Here is a 24,055-nt window from a genome sequence, read left to right on the forward strand (position 1 = left end):
ATCCTATTGCACCATTGAATGTGAAGGGGAAAATATCGTGTTTTTTTCTAGCCGGCGCCCCATACTATAAAGGCCCTAGTCTGTCAGCGCTACAACCGAGGAAGTTTATACTTTTCTTCCAGGCTGGTGGAGCCTGAGCAAGTACTGGAATTGTCATTTTCCAACGCACCATCAAGAAAACATTTGCTCAGGTCCGTATTTTGATTTTAGACAGACTGTTTGTTTCACTTTTTTGCTAAATTGATGCGAGACAAGCGTTTACAGGAAGTGCTATATGATGCTTTGCTGGTTAGTTACATTGCAGGAACAAAGTGCTTTCGATAGCCTAGGCCACCTTGCTTCGTTTTAGTGCTGACCAGAGCCATATCTAAATATGTATCTAGTGCAGACATTATGTTCTGTATCTTTAGCAGCCTACGCCATAGCCTACTCTGGGATGCGGTAGTCAGGTTAAAGCTATTTATTAAGTGTCTTCATTCGGTTCATTCCGCCATTAACTGTTAACTAGACGACATGGGCTATCTCCTGTTCGACCAGCTGAAATTACCCTGCGCCGTGCCTTTAAGTGCGTTCTCGGTAGGCGGATGCCTGCCTGTTTTAATCGTCTGTTTTCTGACCGAAGGCCTTTTTGTTTTAGCTCTAGGACGCAATTTGCCAAGACACTGATACATCTGGGCATTAATCCAAATGTGTTTGGAAAATCCTCTCGGAACCTCTACGAGCCAGAATGTCGAATAAAATGTATTATAACTCTTTACCGGTTGGTCCTTTTGCGTGGAGTAATGTGAGACTGTATCCACAGGAAAGTAAAATTGGGCTACATCAACTTTACAAAGCGCTGGTAGTGCGTTCAGACTTATCACCTAAAGCCTGTGCAGTACTGAAGCACACGCTCTGCAAGTATGCATTCTTCTCGTGCATATATTCCATCTTGTGCGTATTCTTCGGGTGACAAATCTGTACGCACTACTGTTAACGGTGCTTTGAGAAGTCGATGTAAATCTACTTTCCTGTGGCCATCGTCACATCCCTTCAAAAGGACCCACCACACGGACAACCGGTAAAGTAAAAATATTTATATTTGGCCTTAGTGAGTAAACTTTACTGATCAGAAACTCATTTCTGCAATTTAACGTCAGGTTTTCATGCTAGGATGCAACTTTCTTTCTACCTTTTTCTCATGGTTTCTATTCCCATAGTGGCATTTGTCTCCTCAGTCGGCCTTAACATCAAGGAACACTGCCTTACTCCACCTGTTAACTGCAAACCCAAGTCTACCCTAAACCTCTGCAATGATGCAAATTAGCAGTGACCCAGCCAGCAACAAGAACTCCCTCATCAATGTGATGCACCGCTTCATTGCTGCCACCAACAACATGGATGAAACTATCATGGTGCCCAGCCTGTTGAGGGATGTGCCCCTGGAGGAACAGAAGAGCCAGCAGGTCGAGGTGGTGGAGAACAACAATGAGCCGTCCTACCCTAACAAGCAGAGGGACATGTATGAGCACTACCTCCTCCTCAAGTCCATAAAGAATGACATGGAGTGGGGCCTGCTGAAGAGGGAGATGAGCGGCGGTGCCAGCTTCCTGGAAATGGCAGTCAAGCAAGAGGAGCAGCAGTCGATAACAAGGGGGCTCCCTGTCGATGAGGGCTCAGATCTGGAGGGCCAGTTCCACTACCACCTCAGGGGACTGTTTGGCGTCCTGTCAAAACTCACAGTGCAAGCAGACCACCTCACCAACCGCTACAAGAGGGAAATTGGAGGTGTTAACTTCATGAGATAGGGTCACATCTGCCTGAACCTGGTCTGTGTGGCTCAAACCGTGGTGCCATGGAAGACCTCTTGCCCCTAGTGCAACAGGGTGGTGGACTGACCAGAGCAACTACCTTATGATTTCTTTGACTCCTGTCTTGAGTAGTAACGATCCACCCCCACTCTGTCACTTGCTTCCCAAACCTCCACTAATCATAAATGTATACCAATCTGACACTTGCATATGTTCCTGACTGTAAGGTCATATCTGATTCTGTATACAGTTGACTGTAAGTTCATCAGGTTGACATTTTACGATTATTGGCTGTTAGAGTTTTCTGATTGTATTTGGAGTCTAGTTGACACATGGCTCTGGTAGATGTACAAACTTCCCATAGTGTTCATTTCAAATCCAAACATTTAATTTGGATTCACATGTGTCAGTGGAACTGGATGTCTTTAACTGGCTCTTAAGGTTTGACTAGGAGTATTTGGAATGCTGGTTGTTCTGTCCCTCCTTAAAATTTAAAGGACACTTGTCTGTGCTTGTTTTAAGCGCCTTTATTTAAAATATGAAAGTTTATTCATCGCATTGCTCATGATGAAATGTGGCGTGCCTTGAATTTTTATAACTCAAAGTCCTGCTCAGATGCCCCCTACTGTTTGGTACACATTGTTTGAATGGCAACCTACTTTTCTTTGTCAAACTTCTGTAACACCACTTAATTGTAAAGTATTGTCCTTGGATATTTCAATTTTTATATTGGGCAGAAATGCAGTACAACTAAAAAAATAAAATAAACTTCACCTGTTCAAATTTGTGTCGCAATGGCTTTAAACCTCGGTGTATTGATTAATTGCCAAGGGTCTGTGTATACCATTTTCATATCAGCCAAGGTTTATATTATCTATATAGGTTTTAATGCATGATCTCACTTGAACTTTCTGTTGCATATTCCTGGTAGGAATGTGAGGGTGATGTGCTCCAACATAACATGAGCACTGACTTGTCAGCGCAGTACAATTGCGTGATGCACTTTAAATCCACTACAGGCTCCTTGTGGGTGTAAAGTAGGCTTGGGCAAATCTTGGACTTGACTTAACAGTATGACAGTGGTACGAGCCCTGGCACTTGCCCTAGAAAATACCTTGGGTAAAAAATAAAAAAACTTGAGTCAGCATAAAGTCTCAATCTTTTAGTAATATTTAGCTGGGGAAATGTACAATTTCTTTGCGTTTGTAGTTTAATCCCTTAGTGATTTCTGATGCAACATTTCTGCCGACGTGGACCAGGTTAAGGACATTGAGCTTTATAATGGATTTAGTGCTTTTGTATGCCATTGAGTCAAAGGTACGACCGCTTTAATGAGTTCATGAACTTTGGTATACACTAAAAGACCGACAGTATGTGGACACCTGCTTGTTGAACATCATTCCAAAACATGGGCATTAATAGAGTTTTGCTATAACAGCTGCCACTTCTGGGAAGGTTTTCCACTAGATGTAGGAACATTTCTGCAGGGAGTTGCATGCCAGTCAAGTTCTTCCACACCGATCTCAAACCTTTTCTGTATGGCCCTCGCTTTGTGCACAGGGCTGTCATGCTGAAACGGAAGGACCTTCCCCAAACTGTTGCCGCAAAGTTGGAAGCACATTGTCTAGCATGTCATTGTAGTGTTAAGATTTCCCTTCACTGGAACTAAAGGGCCTAGCTCGAACCATTAATCCTCCACCAAACCGTTGCTCCAAGATGTTTCCACTTCTTAGTAACAGCACTTACAGTTGACTAGGTAAGAAATTGGACGGTGCCACGTTGAAGATAACTGACCTCTTCAGTAAGGCCAGTCTACTGCCAATGTTTGTCTATGGAGATTGGATGGCTGTGTGCTCGATTTTTATACACCTATCAGCAACAGGTGTGGCTGAAAAAGCAGAATCCACTAATTTGACAGGGTGTTCACACACTTTAAAAATATATAGTGTATGTTTTTCTTGTTCCACAGTTAAATTAATAGCTGAATGTTTGACAAGTAGGCTACCTCATAAGCCACTATTCAGCAATTGTTCAACCTGCACATCACATTGTGGGCATCTTGGTTGATTGAGCAGAGAGATCTGAATAATAAGTAGCTTGCAGCTATAAAGAAATAAATTAGCATGGAATTTACCATAAATCCACAACTTTGACTCTGTTTTATCATTCAGGACACCATTCTCCAAGCTCTAAATCAATAGCAATTACTTTCAAAATTTTCTTAAGAAAATATGGGTCAGTAAAGTAATTAACACTAAGCCATTAATTGCAATTATTTATAAAATCAGATAAGATCGGAATCTATGCATGACATGCATATCAAACACAAGTTATAGCGTCCTCAAATGGCCATCTCCCATTTCCACCAGTCATCACTCTCTCAACCCCTCCCCTTAGCAACAGCTCCACCAACAGCAGCCAATAGGCTAACAAAGCTTTTTTTTCTCTTTCAAAGGCACAGCAGGGATTAAAACATGGCAGAGTGGAGGACTGAGAGGGACAGGAGGGGTGAAAGAGCACTGCTCCAAGGGCAGCTCTGACCCAACACCAAGCACTTGGGGATGCCTACGAGAGCACAGTTGTATAAGGCTGGGTCCCTGAGTCGTCTTTGTAGATGCTCTCAATGTAAGCCGATAAATATCCAAACAACAACATCGCTGTAGCAAAATTGGTCAATCTTTCAGCCCATTCAAGTGAACTGGGTTAACCACTAATTGTGGGACAGCTGGTCAGAATCTTGATATGAAAGGAAATTTGATTTCTACACATTACGCCCCACAACTGTTGGCTATCAGAGAGGATACGTTGTCTGTGGGTGGGAGACACAGTTTAGCACCATTTATTTATATAATCAATGGACTGATCACTCATGTAGAGATTATTTTGACCTTTATCTGTGGAGCGTGACTGGATTAATCCATTGACCTTTATCTGTGGAGCGTGACTGGATTAATCCATTGACCTTTATCTGTGGAGTTTGACTGGATTAGTCCATTGACCTTTATCTGTGGAGCTTGACTGGATTAATCCATTGACCTATATCTGTGGAGTTTGACTGGATTAGTCCATTGACCTTTATCTGTGGAGCGTGACTGGATTAATCCATTGACCTTTACCTGTGGCGCGTGACATTGATCTAAACAAAATGGGGTCAGTTTCTTATTCAGTCAATTCAGGAAGAGAACTGAAATTCAATGAATGAATTGAAAAGGATTTTTAATAGCATAAATATGTGAATACATTTTCCTAAATGGAATGAGGCCCATATAGTCACGTTGTTACGCACTGATCTTTAGGACCACCTACAATGGCTTGCGAAAGTATTCACCCCCTTGGCATTTTCCCTATTTTGTTGCCTTCAAACCTGGAATTAGAACGGATTTTTGGGGGGTTTGTATCATTTGATTTACACAACTTCCTTAGCACTTTGAACATGCAAAATATTCTTCATTGTGAAACAGACAAGAAACAAAACTGAAAACTTGAGCGTGCAGAACTATTCGCCCGCCCCAAAGTCAATACTTTGTAGAGGCACCTTTTAGTATCTTGTGGTATTTCTCTATAAGCTTGGCACATCTAGCTACTGGGATTTTTGCCCATTCTTCCAGAGAAAACTGCTCCAGCTCCTTCAAGTTGGATGGGATCTGCTGGTGTACAGCAATCTTTAAGTCATATCACAGATTCTCAATTGGATTGAGGTCTGGGCTTTGACTAGGCCGTTCAAAGACATTTAAATGTTTCCCCTTAAACCACTCAAGGATTGCTTTTGCAGTATGCTTAGGGTCATTGTCCTGCTGGAAGGTGAACCTACATCCCAGTCTCAAATCTCTGGAAGACTGGAAGAGGTTTCCCTCAAGAATTTCCCTGTATTTAACACCATCCATCATTCCTTCAATTATGACCAGTTTCCCAGTCCCTGCTGATGAAAAACACCCCCACATCATGATTCTGCTACTACCATGCTTCACTGTGGGGATGGTATTCTCGGGGTGATGAGTTTGCCCAGACATAGCGTTTTCCTTGATGACCAAAAAGCTCAATTTAAGTCTCGTCTGACCAGAGTACCTTCTTCCATATGTTTGGGGATTCTCCCACATGCCTTTTGATGAACACCAAATGTGTTTACTTATTTTGTTCTTAAACCAGTGGCTTTTTTTCTGGCCACTCTTCCGTAAAGCCCAGCACTGTGGAGTGTACGGCTTAAAGTGGTCCTATGGACAGATACTCCAATCTCCGCTGTGGAGCTACGCAGCTCCTTCAGGGTTATCTTTGGTCTCTTGTTGCCTCTCTGATTAATGCCCTTCCTTGCCTGGTCTGTGAGTTTTGGTAGGAGGCCCTTTCTTGGCAGGTTTGTTGTGGTGCCGTATTCTTTCCATTCTTTAATAAGGGATTTAATGGCACTCAGTGGCATGTTCAAAGTTTCGGATATTTTTTTATAACCCAACCCTGATCTGTACTTCTCCACAACTTTGTCCCTGACCTGTTTGGAGAGCTCCTTGGTCTTCATGGTGCCGCTTGCTGAGCGGTGTTGCAGACTCTGTGGCCTTTCAGAACAGGTGTATATATACTGAGATCATGTGACACTTAGATTGCAGACAGGTGGACTTTTATTTAACAAATTATGTGACTTTTGAAGGTAGTTGGTTGCACCAGATCGTATTTCGGGGCTTCATAGCAAAGGGGGTGAATATACAGTGCCTTGCGAAAGTATTCGGCCCCCTTGAACTTTGCGACCTTTTGCCACATTTCAGGCTTCAAACATAAAGATATAAAACTGTATTTTTTTGTGAAGAATCAACAACAAGTGGGACACAATCATGAAGTGGAACGACATTTATTGGATATTTCAAACTTTTTTAACAAATCAAAAACTGAAAAATTGGGCGTGCAAAATTATTCAGCCCCCTTAAGTTAATACTTTGTAGCGCCACCTTTTGCTGCGATTACAGCTGTAAGTCGCTTGGGGTATGTCTCTATCAGTTTTGCACATCGAGAGACTGATATTTTTTCCCATTCCTCCTTGCAAAACAGCTCGAGCTCAGTGAGGTTGGATGGAGAGCATTTGTGAACAGCAGTTTTCAGTTCTTTCCACAGATTCTCGATTCTTTGACTTGGCCATTCTAACACCTGGATATGTTTATTTTTGAACCATTCCATTGTAGATTTTGCTTTATGTTTTGGATCATTGTCTTGTTGGAAGACAAATCTCCGTCCCAGTCTCAGGTCTTTTGCAGACTCCATCAGGTTTTATTCCAGAATGGTCCTGTATTTGGCTCCATCCATCTTCCCATCAATTTTAACCATCTTCCCTGTCCCTGCTGAAGAAAAGCAGGCCCAAACCATGATGCTGCCAACACCATGTTTGACAGTGGGTATGGTGTGTTCAGGGTGATGAGCTGAGTTGCTTTTACGCCAAACATAACGTTTTGCATTGTTGCCAAAAAGTTCAATTTTGGTTTCATCTGACCAGAGCACCTTCTTCCACATGTTTGGTGTGTCTCCCAGGTGGCTTGTGGCAAACTTTAAACAACACTTTTTATGGATATCTTTAAGAAATGTCTTTCTTCTTGCCACTCTTCCTTAAAGGCCAGATTTGTGCAATATACGACTGATTGTTGTCCTATGGACAGAGTCTCCCACCTCAGCTGTAGATCTCTGCAGTTCATCCAGAGTGATCATGGGCCTCTTGGCTGCATCTCTGATCTGTCTTCTCCTTGTATGAGCTGAAAGTTTAGAGGGACGGCCAGGTCTTGGTAGATTTGCAGTGGTCTGATACTCCTTCCATTTCAATATTATCGCTTGCACAGTGCTCCTTGGGATGTTTAAATCTTTTTGTATCCAAATCCGGCTTTAAACTTCTTCACAACAGTATCTCGGACCTGCCTGGTGTGTTCCTTGTTCTTCATGATGCTCTCTGCGCTTTTAACGGACCTCTGAGACTATCACAGTGCAGGTGCATTTATACGGAGACTTGATTACACACAGGTGGATTGTATTTATCATCATTAGTCATTTAGGTCAACATTGGATCATTCAGAGATCCTCACTGAACTTCTGGAGAGAGTTTGCTGCACTGAAAGTAAAGGGGCTGAATAATTTTGCACGCCCAATTTTTCAGTTTTTGATTTGTTAAAAAAGTTTGAAATATCCAATAAATGTCGTTCCACTTCATGATTGTGTCCCACTTGTTGTTGATTCTTCACAAAAAAATACAGTTTTATATCTTTATGTTTGAAGCCTGAAATGTGGCAAAAGGTCGCAAAGTTCAGGGGGGCCGAATACTTTCGCAAGGCACTGTATATGCACGCACCACTTTTTTTTTTCATTTCACTTCACCAATTTGGACTATTTTGCGTATGTCCATTACATGAAATCCAAATGAAAATCTATTTAAATTACAGGTTGTAATGCAACAAAATAGGAAAAACGCCAAAGGGGGTGAATTCTTTTGCAAGACACTGTAAATGTCTTCAGAAACTATACAGTGAAGGGGTGCAATCACACTCATTACCTCTGAGATTTGTGTAGGCTTCCCATGGACTGGTTATGATACATTTCACCATGGTCTGTCAGCAATTTGCGGTACACAATTATGAACCGAGAGTCAAGTTTAAAAAAAATCTGCAATATTTCTATATTTGGCCAGTGAGTGTCCAACAAATGCAGTGACTGTTGAATCTAGTGACTGTCCAAATCCAACCAGGAGATTCATCATGATAGTGTCAGCTACGAGTTAGGTATTTTTAGTAACAAAGCCATCTATCTATAAGTAACCCCAAGAAAATTGGCTAGATGTCCTTGATACTCTACCCTTGATACTGGTGTCGAGGTTATGGAGATGAGTGATTCTAAAACTCTTTCTCTCTCTCTGTAAAGGGGAATGGACACAGTGCAATATGACCAAGGGGGAATTGGATGGGGGTGCGACTTCGGCGGACACGTGATAGTGTCAGAGTGTCTGTGTTGCAAGACCCCTGAATCTCTATGACTGGTGAATCTGCTGCCCATGCGGTGGGCCAGCGTGCGACGGCGTGATCACTGAGACGAGACTTGGCAGGGAGCGGTTCAGTTGACTGGCCCATCTCAGCCAGCTGCCCCGGCCGTACCTCCTTTGCCCCACTGGCAGTCGCTGACGACGGTTGCTCAACTGTTTCAGCTGGCACGGGCTAGATATTTAAAAGCAAGGTAGCACTTATTTCTTAATGCCAGAAATGCATATACAGTGCCTTTGGAAAGTGTTCAGACCCCTTGACTTTTTCCACATTTTGTTATGTTACAGCTTTTTTCCAAAAATGTATTAAATCATTTTTCCTCTCATCAATTTACATACAATACCCCATAATGACAAAGCAAGAACAGGTTTTTAGAAATGTTCGATCATTTATGAATAAATAAATAAAAAATGAAATATTATATTTACATAAGTATTCAGACCCTTTTCTCAGTACTTTGTTGAAGCACCTTTGGCAGAGACTACATCCTCGAGTCTACTTGGGTATGACGCTACAAGCTTTGTACACCTGTATTTGGGGAGTTTCTCCCATTATTTTCTGCAGATCCTCTCAAGCTCTGTCAGGTTGGATGGGGAGCGATGCTGCACAGCTATTTTCAGGTCTCTCCAGAGATGTTCAATCAGGTTTAAGTCCGGGCTCTGGCTGGGCCACTCAAGGACATTCAGAGACTTGTCCCGAAGCCACACCTGCGTTGTCTTGGCTGTGTCCTTAGGGTCGTTGTCATGTTGGAGGTGAACCATCGCCCCAGTCTGAGGTCCCGTGAGCTCTGGATCAGGTTTTCATCAAGGATCTCTCTGTACTTTGCTCCGTACATATTTTCCTCGATCCTGACTAGTCTCCCATTTCCTACCGCTGACAAACATCCCCAAAGCATGATTCTGCTACCACCATGCTTCACCGTAGGAATGGTGCTAGGTTTCCTCCAGATGTGACGCTTGGTCTTTAGTTTGTCTGGAAGCAAGACGTTGGTGTCCCTGACGTGGCTGATTTTTTTTAGACCCTGCCACATATGTGTTGTATCTGAGCCGTTGAATTGTGACTCCACTTTGTCTCTATACTGACATTTTGCTTGTTTGATTGCCTTGTGGAGGGAATAACTACACTGTTTGTATTCGGCCATATTCCCAGTCAACTTTCCATGGTTAAATGCGGTGGGTTGTGCTTTCAGTTTTGAGCGATTGCCGCCATCTATGCATGGTTTCTGGTTAGGGTAAGTTTTAATAGTCACGGTGGGTACAACCTCTCCTATGCACTTTCTTATAAATTCACTCACTGAACCAGCGTATAAATCAATATTGTTCTCTAAGGCTACCCGGAACATGTCCCAGTCCGCGTGACCAAAACAATCTTGAAGAGTGGATTCTGATTGGTCAGACCAGCATTGAATAGTCCTTGTCACGGGAACATCCTGTTTGAGTTTCTGCCTATAGGAAGGGAGGTGCAAAATGGAGTCGTGACCAGATTTGTCGAACGGAGGGCGAGGGGAGGGCCTTGTATACATCGCAGAAGTTAGAGTAGCAGTGGTCCAGAGTTTTGCCATTACCAGTGCTACAATCAATATGGGGATAGAATTTAGGTAGCCTTGTTCTCAAATGTGCTTTGTTAAAATCCCCAGCTACAATAAATGCACCCTCAGGATATATGGTTTTCAGTTTGCATAAAGTCCAGTGAAGTTCCTTGAGGGAGGTTGTGGTATCGGCTTGAGGGGGGGATATACATGGCTGTGACAATAACCGACGAGAATTAAATTGGGAGATAATATGGTCGGCATTTGATTGTGAGGAATTCTAGGTCATGTGAACAAAAGGACTAGGGTACCTGTATGTTGTTACAATTACACCATGAGTCGCTAATCGTGAAACAATTTCAGACAAAGGATCCGCTTCGGGAACATCGTATTCCTGGTCGTAGTGCTGGTAAGTTGCTCTGATATCCAATAGTTCTCCCCGGCTGTATGTAATAACACTTAGGATTTTCTAGGCTAACAATGTAAGAAATAATACATAAAAAAAACAAAATACTACAACGTTTCCTAAGGACTAGAAGTGGGGCGGACTTCTACTTCGGCGTCATCTTGTACCACCCAAATAGGTCCACAGACGATGCAATCACCATCACACTGCACACTGCCCTATCGCACTTGGACAAGAGTAATACCCATGTAAGAATGCTGACTACAGCTCAGGATTCAACACCATAGTACCCTCCAAGCTCATCATTAAGCTTGAGGGCCTGGGTCTCAACCCCGCCCTGTGCAATTGGGTCCTGGACTTCCTGATTGGCCGCCCCCAGGTGGTGAAGGTAGGAAACAACATCTCCACTTCGCTGATCCTCAACACTGGGTCCCCACAAGGGTGCGTGTTCAACCGCCTCCTGTGCTCCCTTTTCACCCATGACTGCGTGGCCATGTACACCTCCAACTCAATCAGCAAGTTTGCAGACGACACAACAGTAGTAGGCTTGATTACCAACAATGACAAGACAGCCAATAGGGAGGAGGTGAGGGCACTCAGGAAAACAACCTCTCACTCAACGTCAACAAAACAAAGGAGATGATCCTGGACTTCAGGAAACAGCAGAGGGATCACCCCCATGTTCACATCGACGGGACAGCAGTGGAGAAGGTGGAAGGTTTTAAGTTCCTCTGCATACACATCACTGACAGACTGAAATGGTCCACCCACACAGACAGTGTGGTGAAGAAAGGGCAAGAGTGCCTCTTCAACCTCAGGATGCTGAAGAAATTTGGCTTGCCACATAAAACCCTCACAAACTTTTACATATGCACAATTGAGAGCATCCTGTCCGGCTGCATCACCACCAGGTACGGCAACTGCCCCGCCCATAACCGCAGGGCTCTCCAGAGGGTGCTGCGGTCTGCACAACGCATCAACGGGGGCAAACTACCTGCCCTCCACGACACCTACAGCACCCGATGTCACAGGACGGCCAAAAAGATCATCAAGGACAACAACCACCCGAGCCACTGCCTGTTCACCCCGCTACCATCCAGAAATCGAGGTCAGTACAGGTGCATCAAAGCTGGGACCGAGAGACTGAAACATAGCTTCCATCTCAAGGACATTTATGATTTGATTTACACAACATGCCTACCATCCCTAACTATAAAACATTCCAGACAAGATAGAACTGCCAAAGGAGGTGGAGTTGCAATCTACTGCAGAGATAGCCTGCAGAGTTTTGTCTTACTATCCAGGTCTCTACCCAAACAATTTGAGCTTCTACTTTTAAAAATCCACCTTTCCAGGTAAAAGTCTCTCACCGTTGTCGCTTGCTATAGACTACCTCAGCCCCCAGCTGTGCCCTGGACACCATATTTGAATTGATTGCCCCCCATCTATCTTCAGAGCTCGTGCAGCTAGGTGACCTTAAACTGGGATATGGTTAACACCCCAGCCATCCTACAATCTAAGCTTGATGCCCTCAATCTCACACAAATTATCAATGAACCTACCAGGTACAACCCCAAATCCCTAAACACGGGCACCCTCATAGATATCATCCGAACCAACTTGCCCTCCAAATACACCTCTGCTGTTTTCAACCAATATCTCAGCGATCACTGCCTCATTGCCTGCATCCGTAATGGATCTGCAGTCAAACAACCACCCCTCATCACTGTCAAATGCTCCCTAAAACACTTCAGCGAGCAGGCCGGGTATCCTGGAAGGACATTGACCTCATCCCGTCAGTAGAGGATGCCTGGTTATTCTTTAAAAGTGCCTTCCTCACCATCTTAAATATGGATGCCCCATTCAAAAAAAATTGAACCAGGAACAGATATTGCCCTTGGTTCACTCCAGACATGACAGCCCTTGACCAGCACAAAAACATCCTGTGGCGTACTGCATTAGCATCGAATATCCCCCGTGATATGCAACTTTTCAGGGAAGTTAGGAACCAATATACACAGGCTGTTAAGAAAGCTAAGGCTAGCTTTTTCAAACAGAAATTTACATCCTGTAGCACAAACTCAAAAATGTCCTGGGACACTAAAGTCCATGGAGAATAAGAGCACCTCCTCCCAGCTGCCCCCTGCACTGAGGATAGGAAACATTGTCACCACCGATTAAATCCACTGTAATTGAGCATTTCAATAAGCATTTTTCTACGGCTGGCCATGCTTTCCACCTGGCTACCCCTACCCCAGTCAACTGCCCTGCACCCCCCACAGCAACTCGCCCAAGCCTCCACCATTTCTCCTTCACCCGAATCCAGATAGCTGATGTTCTGAAAGAGCTGCAAAAGCTGGACCCCTACAAATCAGACGGACTAGACAATCTGGACCCTCACTTTCTAAAATTAACTGCCGAAATTGTTGCAACCCCTATTACTAGCCTGTTCAACCTCTTTTCGTATCGTTTGAGATTCCCAAAGATTGGAAAGCTGCCGCGATCACCCCCCTCTTCAAAGGGGGAGACACTCTAGACCCAAACTGCTACAGACCTATATCTATCATACCCTGCCTTTCTAAGGTCTTTGAAAGCCAAGTTAACAAACAGATTACCGACCGTTACGAATCCCACCGTACCTTCTCCGCTATGAAATCTGGTTTCAGAGCTGGTCATGGGTGCACCTCAGTCACGCTCAAGGTCCTAAACGATATCATAACCACCATCACTGTGCAGCCATATTCATCGACCCTGTCAATCACCACAGACTCAACAGCCTTGGTTTCTCAAATCACTGCCTCACCAACTACTTCTCAGACAGAGTTCAGTGTGTCAAATCGGAGGGCCTGTTGCCCGGAAATTGAGCATTTCAATAAGCATTTTTCTATGGCTGGCCATGCTTTCCACATGGCCATGCTTTCCACCTCAATGATGTCACTCTTGCTGCTGGTGATTCTCTTATCCACCTCTACGCAGACTACACCATTCTGTATACATATGGCCCTTCTAAGGCACCTGCCCGCCCGTCAGCATCACTACTCTGGACGGTTCTGACTTAGACTATGTGGACAACTACAAATACCTAGGTGTCTGGCTAGACTGTAAACTCTCCTTCCAGACTAAGCATCTCCAATCCAAAATTATATCTAGAACCGGCTTCCTATTTCGCAACAAAGCATCCTTCACTCATGCTGCCAAACATACCCTCGTAAAACTGACCATCCTACCAATCCTCGACTTCAGCGATGTCATCTACAAAATAGCCTCCAACATTCTACTCAACAAACTGGATGCAGTCAATCACAGCGCCACCCGTTTTGTCACCAAAGCCCCATATACTACCCACCACTGCGACCTGTACACTCTTGTTGGCTGGCCCTCGCTTCATACTCGTCGTCAAACCCACTGGCTCCAGGTCACTAATAAGTCTCTGCTAGGTAAAGCCCCGCCTTATCTCAGCTCGCTGGTCACCAAAGCAGCACCCACCCGTAGCACGCACTCCAGAAGGTATATCTCACTGGTCACCCCCAAAGCCAATTCCTCCTTTGGCCGCCTTTCCTTCCAGTTCTCTGCTGTCAATGACAGGAACGAACTGCAAAATCACTGAAGCTGGAGACTCATATCTCCCTCACTAGCTTTAAGCACCAGCTGTCAGAGCAGCACACAGATCACTGCACTGGTACATAGCCCATCTGTAAATAGCCCATCCAACTACCTCATGGTTAGAGCGTTGGACTAGTAACCGAAAGGTTGCAAGTTCGAATCCCCGAGCTGACAAGGTACAAATCTGTCATTCTGCCCCTGAACAGGCAGTTAACCCACTGTTCCTAGGCCGTCATTGAAAATAAGAATTTGTTCTAAACTGACTTGCCTAGTAAAATAAAAAAATAAAAAAATAAAAAAATGTATCTTGCTCCTTTGCACATTCATCTTTCATCTTCTGCACATCTATCACTCCAGTGCTTAATTAGTATATTGTAATTACTTTGCCACCATGGCCTATTTATTGCCTTACCTCCCTTATCTTACCTCATTTGCACACACTGTATATAGACTTTTTCTACTGTATTGTTGACTGTATGTTTGTTCCATGTGTAACTCTGTGTTGTTGTATGTGTCGAACTGCTTTGCTTTATCTTGGCAAGGTCGCAGTTGTAAATGAGATCTTGTTCTCAACTAGCCTACCTGGTTAAATAAAGGTGGAATAAAATAAATAAATAAACTTTGAAGATGCAAAATATTTTTATTGTGGAACAAACAAGAAAAAAGACAAGCAAACTGAACTTGAGTGTGAATAACTATTCACCCGTCCCCCAAAGTCAATACAATACAGCAATTACAGCTGCAAGTCTCTTGGGGTGTGTCTCTATAAGCTTGGCACATCTAGCCACTGGGATTTTTGCCCATTCTTCAAGGCAAATCTTCTCTAACTCCTTCAAGTTGGATGGGTTCCGCTGGTGTACAGCAATCTTTAAGTCATACCACAGATTCTCAATTGGATTCAGGTCTGGGCTTTGAAAAGGCCATTCCAAGACATTTAAATGTTTGCCCTTAAACCACTCAAGTGTTGCTTTTGCAGTATGCTTAAGGGTCAGTGTCCTGCTGGAAGGTGAACCTCCGTCCAAGTCTCAAATCTCTGGAAGACTGAAACAGGTTTCCCTCAAGAATTTCCCTGTATTTAACGCCATCCATCATTCCTTCAATTATGACCAGTTTCCCAGTCCCTGCCGATGAAAAACATCCCCACAGCATGATGCTGCCACCACCATGCTTCACTGTGGGGATGTTGTTCTCGGGGTGATGAGAGTTATTGGGTTTGCTTCAGACATAGCATTTTCCTTGATGGCCAAAAAGCTAAATTCTAGTCTCATCTGACCAGAGTACTTTCTTCCATATGTTTGGGGATTCTCCCACATGCCGTTTGGCGAACACCAAATGTGTTTACTTATTTTTTTCTTTAAGCAATGGCTTTTTTCTGGACACTCTTCCATAAAGCCCAGCTCTGTGGAGTGTACGGATTAAAGTGGTGCTATGGACAGATACTCCAATCTCCGCTGTGGAGCTTTGCAGCTCCTTCAGGGTTATCTTTGGTCTCTTGTTGCCTCTCTTATTAATGCCCACCTTGCCTGGTCTGTGAGTTTTGGTGGGCGGTCCTCTCTTGGCAGGTTTGTTGTGGTGACATGTTCTTTACATTTTTTAGTAATGGATTTAATGGTGCTCCGTGGGATGTTCAAAGTTTCTGATATTTTTTTATAACCCAACCCTGATCTGTACTTCTCCACAACTTTGTCCCTGGCCTGTTTGGAGAGCTCCTTGGTTTTCATGGTGCCGCTTGCTTGGTGGTGCCCCTTGCTTAGTGGTGTTGCAGACTCTGGTGCCTGTCAGAACAGGTAAATAAATACTGAGATCATGTGACCGATCATGTGACACTTAGATTGCACACAGGTGGACTTTATTACTTATGAAGGTAATTGGTTGCACCAGATCTTATTTCGGGGCTTCATAGCAAACGGGGTGAATACATATACATGAATCACTTTTCCCTTTTTATTTTATTTTTGAAACAAGTCATTTTTTTCATTTAATTTCACCAATTTTGACTCTTTTGTTTATGTCCATTACATGAAATCCAAATAAAATGAATTGAAATTACAGGTTGTAATTCAACAAAATAGGAAAAATGCCAAGGGGGATGAATTCTTTTGCAAGGCACTCTATGGGCTTAAAATAAGAAGACACCTGCACCATTCCAGATATAGAGTTGAAATGTATTCAGTTTTGAGTTTGCATCCCAATATTACCCTTTATATACATCACAGAAGACTGAAACAACAACATTTGGCATACAGTAGAAACACATGATCATGTTTATTAATAATGAAATTATGAAAAATATTAACAATGTTCCAGCCATGAGGCCCCTAGTTCATTTGACTGAAGGAAAGGGCTACACACTATTATTGCACACAGAGTCCATGAAAGTTATTATGTGACTTGTTAAGCAAATGTTGACTCCTAAACTTATGTAGGTTTGCCATAACAAAGGGATTGAATACTTATTGAATGAAGACATGATTTGATTTGAAAGCTTTTCATTTTTAATTAATAAAACAAAATGTCTAAAAAGATAATTCCACTTTGACATTATGGTTTATTGTGTGTAGAAGAGTGACAACAAAAATCTCAATGTAAGACATTTTAAATTCAGGCTGTAACGCAACAAAATGTGGAAAAAGCCAAGGGGTGTGAATACTTTCTGAAGGCACTGTATATATCTGTTGGGGTCCATTATCTTCTTCCTGGACTTTAACCACACGGCCACATAGACAGGTCTCTCAGATAACTATCTTTACGAGGTGAAATAGATGAATGCATGGCCAAATCAAATTGATGACCTGACTTGGATTGGTTTTGAAGGTCAGATTTTACACCTTGAGACCGTTACTGAGTTGCAAAGCAGTGGTGTCTATCTTTGACTGATTGGCATGGCCACCACACCCCTGGCCTGTTTCTGGTTTTATCAGCTGCTTGCTCAGGTAGGTTCCCGCCTTGCTATGGCAACAGTGCTGCTCCAAGAGTACACACCTGCATACTGAAAGTGTTTGCTTGAAACGTACAGGCACGTCTTAATGGAACTTTGAAGTTCATAGGGAGCAAAGAAACAAATCAGGTCTTTGGAGTACATTGGTCAACCAGCAAGTAAACAGGCAGACTGTCTACTCTTAGTGTTGCTGGTTATAGAGTCAGTGACACAACAGCCCTGGCTTAGCCTTACAATACTCTGTCTTGTACTGCACAGTCTTATGAGAACCAGCATGCTCTATCAAGTCATTACTAACATTCCTGGCAATGGGAACATCTCGTAAAGGAAAATTCCACCCAAAAACTATATTTTGGTATTTGTTACATTAGTCCATTGTTGACATCGTCCCAAATGTAAATGTCAAAATGCATAATACTGGGATGATTTCTGTATTTTGAAAGTTGCATATTTTGATTGCTGACAAGCAAAACATTTTGGGACTATGTCAACAATGGACTAATGAAACAAATACCAAAATAACGTTTTTGAGTGGAGTGGACTTTTCCTTTAAATGGTGAATAGAGGAACAAGTTAGCATAAAATATAGCCAGGAAAATTGCAGGGCGTTTCCCTCCCTTACAAGAGTGGATAGTTTTTCAGAAAGTCCATTCTACAAGTTATTCATCTGGACGATATCTTTATCCATAAAAAGAGCCTGTCGTTGAGCAATACACAATGGAGAACAATAACCATAAAATGACTTTTTCCTGTTAATGCATTTCAAGCCTTTATGCTCGAAATTGACTGGTAATTGTATTGACTATCAGCTTATGTTCATCAATTTAGCTAACTATGCATGTTGGTTGGTGATACAAAATCAATTCTGTATAATAATGTTAATTCATGAATTGCTCAGAGATCTCATCTACTGTTATGCGTTCCTCAATGATCAATATTTTTGTGTGGCATATTTATTTTTTAAAGCAACCCAGCTAAGGTGTGCTTCCTGATTTGATTTATTTCATTCATGCTTGCTGTTGACAAGACTGAGTTACATTTAGACAAAACACAAGATACTACATTCAAATACTTCCTTCAGCAAGTCAAGCAGCAGAAAACTGTCTCCTTCATCAGTAAAAAGGTGGAGAAGGCCGTATTTGCTCATTTGACTCAGATTGGTTCTAAATCTTTTGTTCTGGCAGCTTGGGAGGCAGTTGTGGAGTCGGGAAAACTATGTTCTCCATTTGGGCAGATGCTTTCACACTGAGCTCCTTCAGCGCCCAGACATGCCCTCAAATCCCCTCCCTACTCTCCCTCTGCCTTGATAGGAGCTGGGCTGGGCTGTTGTTTTATTTATTTTAGCAAAAGAACTGTGTTGGTTAAGGGCTTGTAAGTAAGCATTTCACGGGAAGGTCTACACCTGTTGTATTTGATTTGAATAGGTGAGTAGGAGCTTGGCCTCTCCCAAGCCTTGGACAGACTGAGCATGATCAGTATGCCTGCTCCGTGCAGAACGCATCAGCGTAGAGTGTTGGAGATTATATAACAGACGAGTGGGCGTGAAACCCAGCTGGCTATGCTAGCGGCCAGTGTCTTGACACAGAGTGTCTCTCACAACACACTGGCAGCCCACACAGCCCTGCGCACACTGATGGCCCACTCAGCCCTGCGCACACTGACGGCTCACTCAACCCTACTGCTCTATCAGCTTCATCGAATTAGATCATTAAAATATCCATGTTCTCACTGGTATTGTGTACCTACGTTCATCCTATGTCAATTCTGTACTGCATGTGAGGTAAATATACCAGACTACAGTAGATACACATGGAATGTATTCTGTTGTTTAAACTCAGTATTTATTGGAATTTCCCAGGGTTATCTTTGCCCATCACATATATCATTAGCCCAAATGTCTTTGCTTTCTACTAGGAATGTCACGATCGTCGTAAGGAACGGACCAAAATGCAGTATGGTATGTGTTCATGATGAAGTTTTTAATTAAAGAAAACACTGAATGCAAACTATACAAAACAATAAACGAATGTGAAGCTATAATGAAACCTGCTGACCCAAGCAACTAACATAGACAATCACCCACAAACAAACAGTGAAACCCAGGCTACCTATGTATGATTCTCAATCTGAGACAACTAATGACACCTGCCTCTGATTGAGAACCATACTAGGCTGAAACATAGAAATCCCAAAATCATAGAAAAACAAACATAGACTGCCCACCCCAACTCACGCCCTGACCATACTAAATAACGACAAAAAACAAAGGAAATAAAGGTCAGAACGTGACAAGGAATCAGCTTACAGTACTTGTCAGGTAAGTGTTAAGGATCAGTTTCTCTGGCCTCTCAACCCCCATGTAGAGGAGGCTTGTTCTCAGTGACAGAACCCGGGGGATGCACAGACAGATTCATTGGCTGAGTTCTCCACAGGTCAGTGCTTGCATCCATCCCTGGCGAAGCAAATTTCATTTAATCTGATCTGCAAAACAAGGACAACACAATAGCAACGTGTGTGCTCTGTGCAAGTCAGTGACTCCACCATGAACTCTCCAAGACCTGAATTCTCACTGCAGCCTCACATTTCCCCTTGTAAGATAATCCAAATAGGTCATTAAGGGAAGAATTGTATTCTAGTCCTTATAGGAAACACAATCAAGTCATTTTAAAGATTTAAACCACCATGAATAGGCTAGCTATTAGAGAATAGAATGCTATAAGTCGCAGGTGAGATTTTAAACAAATGCAGGCATTTGCTCCATCAATACGTGAATGAAATACAGTTCTAAAGTTCAACAGTGTATCTGTGATCCATGACCTGCTGGTGGTGTGTTGTAAAAATGTCTAGACTATAGACAGCCGACTGTGCACGTGGCAATTGACTATCTGAATGCAATAGTCTGTCCAAGGCCGGTCAATTACAGTATGAAATCTGATGTGGAAATATATGTGACAGGCCGTTACTCTCCCTCCTGAGTCTCCTGATATATTTAGCCCTCCGGAGCTTAGAGTATGTGTCCGATAAGTCAAAGATACTGTTGCAGCAGATTAACTAGCCAGCATTGGAGGTCAGAGTATTAATACCTGCAATGATGAGCAACAGTGTCCCCTGTGCATTGCTCAGCATAATCGTGTAGTACAGATGTAGGATCTTAATTTGATTACTCTTTTGTTGCTGAGAATTTCCCTGCAAAACAGGAAATGCAAACTTGTAGCGTATTTGAGGTTTAAAAAGGCTTCTAAAGACTTTGCCCTAACTAAAAATGTACCAACCCTTACAAAAAAAGTTAATTAATTAAAATCCACATAATAATTACAAATTCCAGTTGCTGTAGGATTATTTCTCTGCTGTAGCAAACTGGCTCAAATTCAAGATCCTATATCTGTAGTGGATACTCTGTAATATTAAATATTTCTGAAACAATGAGGGTGATGGAGAATATGCTTTTTATGCTTCCATATGGCCTATACCTGTATGGAAGTTCAAAACAACCTATTCATACAAACTCTTAGATGAAATGGCAAAAGATTAAAGTGATGTTACAGAGGTTTTGTATAATTTTTGCCAGGGGTTTTGAAAGTTGCCCTCACAAGCCAAAACAGGTCCCTGAAATTGTTCACAATTGTGTACAACGTCATCCATTTCATATGATATGTTACATCCTGCAAAATGGTTATGTAACAAATTTGTAAGTGCTTAATGAGGTAGTTCACCGAAATTACAAAATGACACCTTGGCTTCCTGATTTCTAATGCAATTGCGTATTGCTGTCTTATTCTTATGTATTACATGATGAATTTTTCCAATTAAAAATATACTTAAAGAGATTGAACAGGATCTTAAATGGGTAGTTTAATTGCAAAATGACATATGATTACCTTTGAAGCAGTCTATCTATGTGCAAGGTATGACAGCAATCCATGCTTAGGTTTCATTTCCCTGTCTCTGTTTCCAAATGCTAATGTTTTATCATTTGTGGCACAAATCCCATTCACATTATGGGACAGATATTAGCATTTCTTGCGCATCCTGTCTAAATCATCCGAAAGTATATAAAGTTGTTTGTGAAACTAAACCTGAGCATGGATTGCTGTCATACGTTGTCCATAGAATGCTTAAAAGGTAATAATATGTAATTTTGCAATTTAGGTGAACTACCCATTTAAGATCCTGTTCAATCTCTTTTAAGTATATTTTTAATTGGAAAAATTCATCATGTAATACATAAGAATAAGACAGCACTACGCAATTGCATTAGAAATCATGAGTCAAGGAATAATTTTGAGGATAAATAGAACTTTCACTCATGTTCTCGTTTGCTAGTTTTTAACTTTCACATTCATGTTCTCAATTGCAGACTGGTGGAGTAAAAAGAATGTCTGAAAACCAAAGAGAACTGTACAGTATCTTAATTAAAGTGTCTGCTCTGGCATATTTAAGATTCTGGGCAACATGGAGTGGTTCTCAGCAGAGTGATATGGTAAGTCGTTTTGAATAGGAAACGGGTGAAAAGGGAGTATCTAGGCTGAGTTCTGGAGACAAGCCAAGTGAACGGGACTTCCCCTTTTGTGGCTTTCAAAGAAGACTGTTGCATAACCCAATGCTTGGTGAAAAAAACTAAAGACAACCTCCTTGAACCTTGAGAAAGGAGGCGAAAGGGAGGGGTGGTTTGGGTAGAGGGACATTTGGGGGAAAATATTTTCTTCTAGTGTGAAAAACCATGCAAATGTTTCTGAAGGTATGGACAACAGGGCGCAGTTGCAGAGAAAGACTCCTAACATTATAATATTGTTCGCAGAGGTAACTATGATTTATGTTTTAAATGTAGTTAATACATAACTAATTTGTTGATTGCCACAACAATTGGAAAAAGAACATGGGACCAGAGCCCTAACTTTCCTACCAGCAATGACTTTGCTGATAACTTCTTTATTGAGGAAAAATATACTTACTATGACTGTGATGTGTGGTTGTCTCACCTTGCTATTTTAAGATGAATGCTCCAACTGTAAGTCGCTCTGGATGAGAATGTCTGCTAAGTGACTAAACTGGCAAATGTAATGTAAGGTGTTATTTTGATGAATTTGTGATATTCTTAGTTGGAATCTCAGTTTAATTCTGAGTTTGAATAAAAGTAGAAATTAAACAATTGCATTGATGTAACAGTCCATTGTCTGCCTCCCCCTAAAGCTTGACTAATGTATCCCATCATCTTCTGTAGAAAAGCTATTTATTCTGCATGTCCTTTTGGGTCAACAAGGTCCGCATAGAGGAACAATGCAGAAACACTGTGCCCTCTGCACTCTCATCTCTTCCTCTTTACCATGTTACTCAGTCAGTTGGTCTTTGAGAGACTTGCCCTTTTTTTAAACCAATCAAAATCCACAGCCTTAAAACAGCTGGCCAATGAATGCAGCAGCATCCCAGGGGCTCGGTGAATGGGTGGTTCTCAAATCTGAATTCATGTATGTGTATGTCATGAGGCTCAATTTACAGGACTATAAGCAGCCGAGCCTTCCAACCTTGTCAAAACATTCAAATGGATGTGTTTTTTGACATCCAAATGACATATTTTTAATAATAATTTCCACAGTATGGATTGTGTAAACATTTACAGTATGATTGTACAGAAAACCCCCTCAAAGAGGTTTTGAGCAGCTAAAACAAATATCACACATCATCATATCATTGCATGTGCCCCAAGAAGCCTAGACTAGGGTTCACTCTTAATATCTGTAAGGAACTTACTTTCTAGAAGGAATTGACTGATTCTGGCTCTGCCAGACTGTGAGTGCCTAAAAATGCTGAACTGTAGTAACCTTGGGGGTTGCAAAGAGTAGGTAATGTACAATGGGGCCCACAAGGGCTCGCTCTTTTGGTATGTCCATGTGTCATGTTTCAGCCATGCTGGTTGCTAAATCTGTGTGTTGAACATGTACATGCATGATATGTAGGCCTAGGCTTTCAATTCTGTTCCATATTATTGTGATTGGTGTGTCTTGTAATTTATTTTATATCTTGTAAAGATTATTTTATGTCTTCATGAAATGTGCTATCGTGGCTTAATTGTAAGTCAATATTTTCTGTATTACATACTTGGAAACCTAAAAGGGATGACATCCAGGAGGCTGTCAGGCGTCTGGAAAAGCAGCTTGGAGACTGTGAGATGAACACGTGACATGACATGAAGCTATTAACGGGCAGCTTTAGCCTTAACCTGCTACTAGAAAGCTTCCAAGCAAACGATGCAAACATGATATATATATATATATATATATAACTATTTACTTTCTGAAAAAAGTAAGACAGATCAGGTGAAGGCACACATTCAATTTATAGAAACACTGTCTCAATTGGCTATCCTATACTTATATTTCGGATATCCCCCATTCTGATCCACCAGGGTTCTAACCAAATAATGTAAGAGCGCTGCGCTAACTTGTGGACTGGCTGCGCAACTGCGTCACTTTATTTATATTAATAAAAGGCTATTTTTTTGCACAATGTATTCAGCAGCACCACCTTGTTAAAAAATACACTAATGATAGAGTTAAATTCAGCCTATGGGACAGCCCCAGTCCGATCATTTTACACTGAACAAAAATATAAATGCAACATGCAATAATTTAAACAATTTTTCTGAGTTACAGTTCGTATAAGGAAATCAGTCAATTGAAATAAATTCATTAGGCCTTAATCTATTGGGATGACCCAATCAAAATGAGTCTTTCCCTACCAAAGGGCTTTATTAGAGACAGAAATACTCCTGTTTCATCAGCTGTCCGGGTGACTGGCCTC

The 24,055-nt window shown here is 42.1% G+C and overlaps 1 protein-coding gene across 1 annotated transcript; it reads left to right on the top strand.

The window, feature by feature from the left end:
- The first annotated feature begins 36 nt into the window (after positions 1 to 36).
- Positions 37 to 2,573, top strand: LOC135545810 (mid1-interacting protein 1-like). Its single transcript, XM_064973710.1, has 2 exons — positions 37 to 191; positions 1,200 to 2,573. The coding sequence occupies exon 2, from the start codon at positions 1,293 to 1,295 to the stop codon at positions 1,785 to 1,787; it is 495 nt and encodes a 164-aa protein (XP_064829782.1). The 5' UTR covers positions 37 to 191; positions 1,200 to 1,292; the 3' UTR covers positions 1,788 to 2,573.
- Positions 2,574 to 24,055: the final 21,482 nt, after the last annotated feature.

This window comes from Oncorhynchus masou, chromosome 9 (assembly GCF_036934945.1).
Source record: "Oncorhynchus masou masou isolate Uvic2021 chromosome 9, UVic_Omas_1.1, whole genome shotgun sequence".
Taxonomy (NCBI): Eukaryota; Metazoa; Chordata; class Actinopteri; order Salmoniformes; family Salmonidae; genus Oncorhynchus; species Oncorhynchus masou.

Bases quoted from the DNA above. Each gene is read 5' to 3' on its own strand.
- LOC135545810 (XM_064973710.1), top strand. From the start codon at position 1,293: ATGATGCAAATTAGCAGTGACCCAGCCAGCAACAAGAACTCCCTCATC.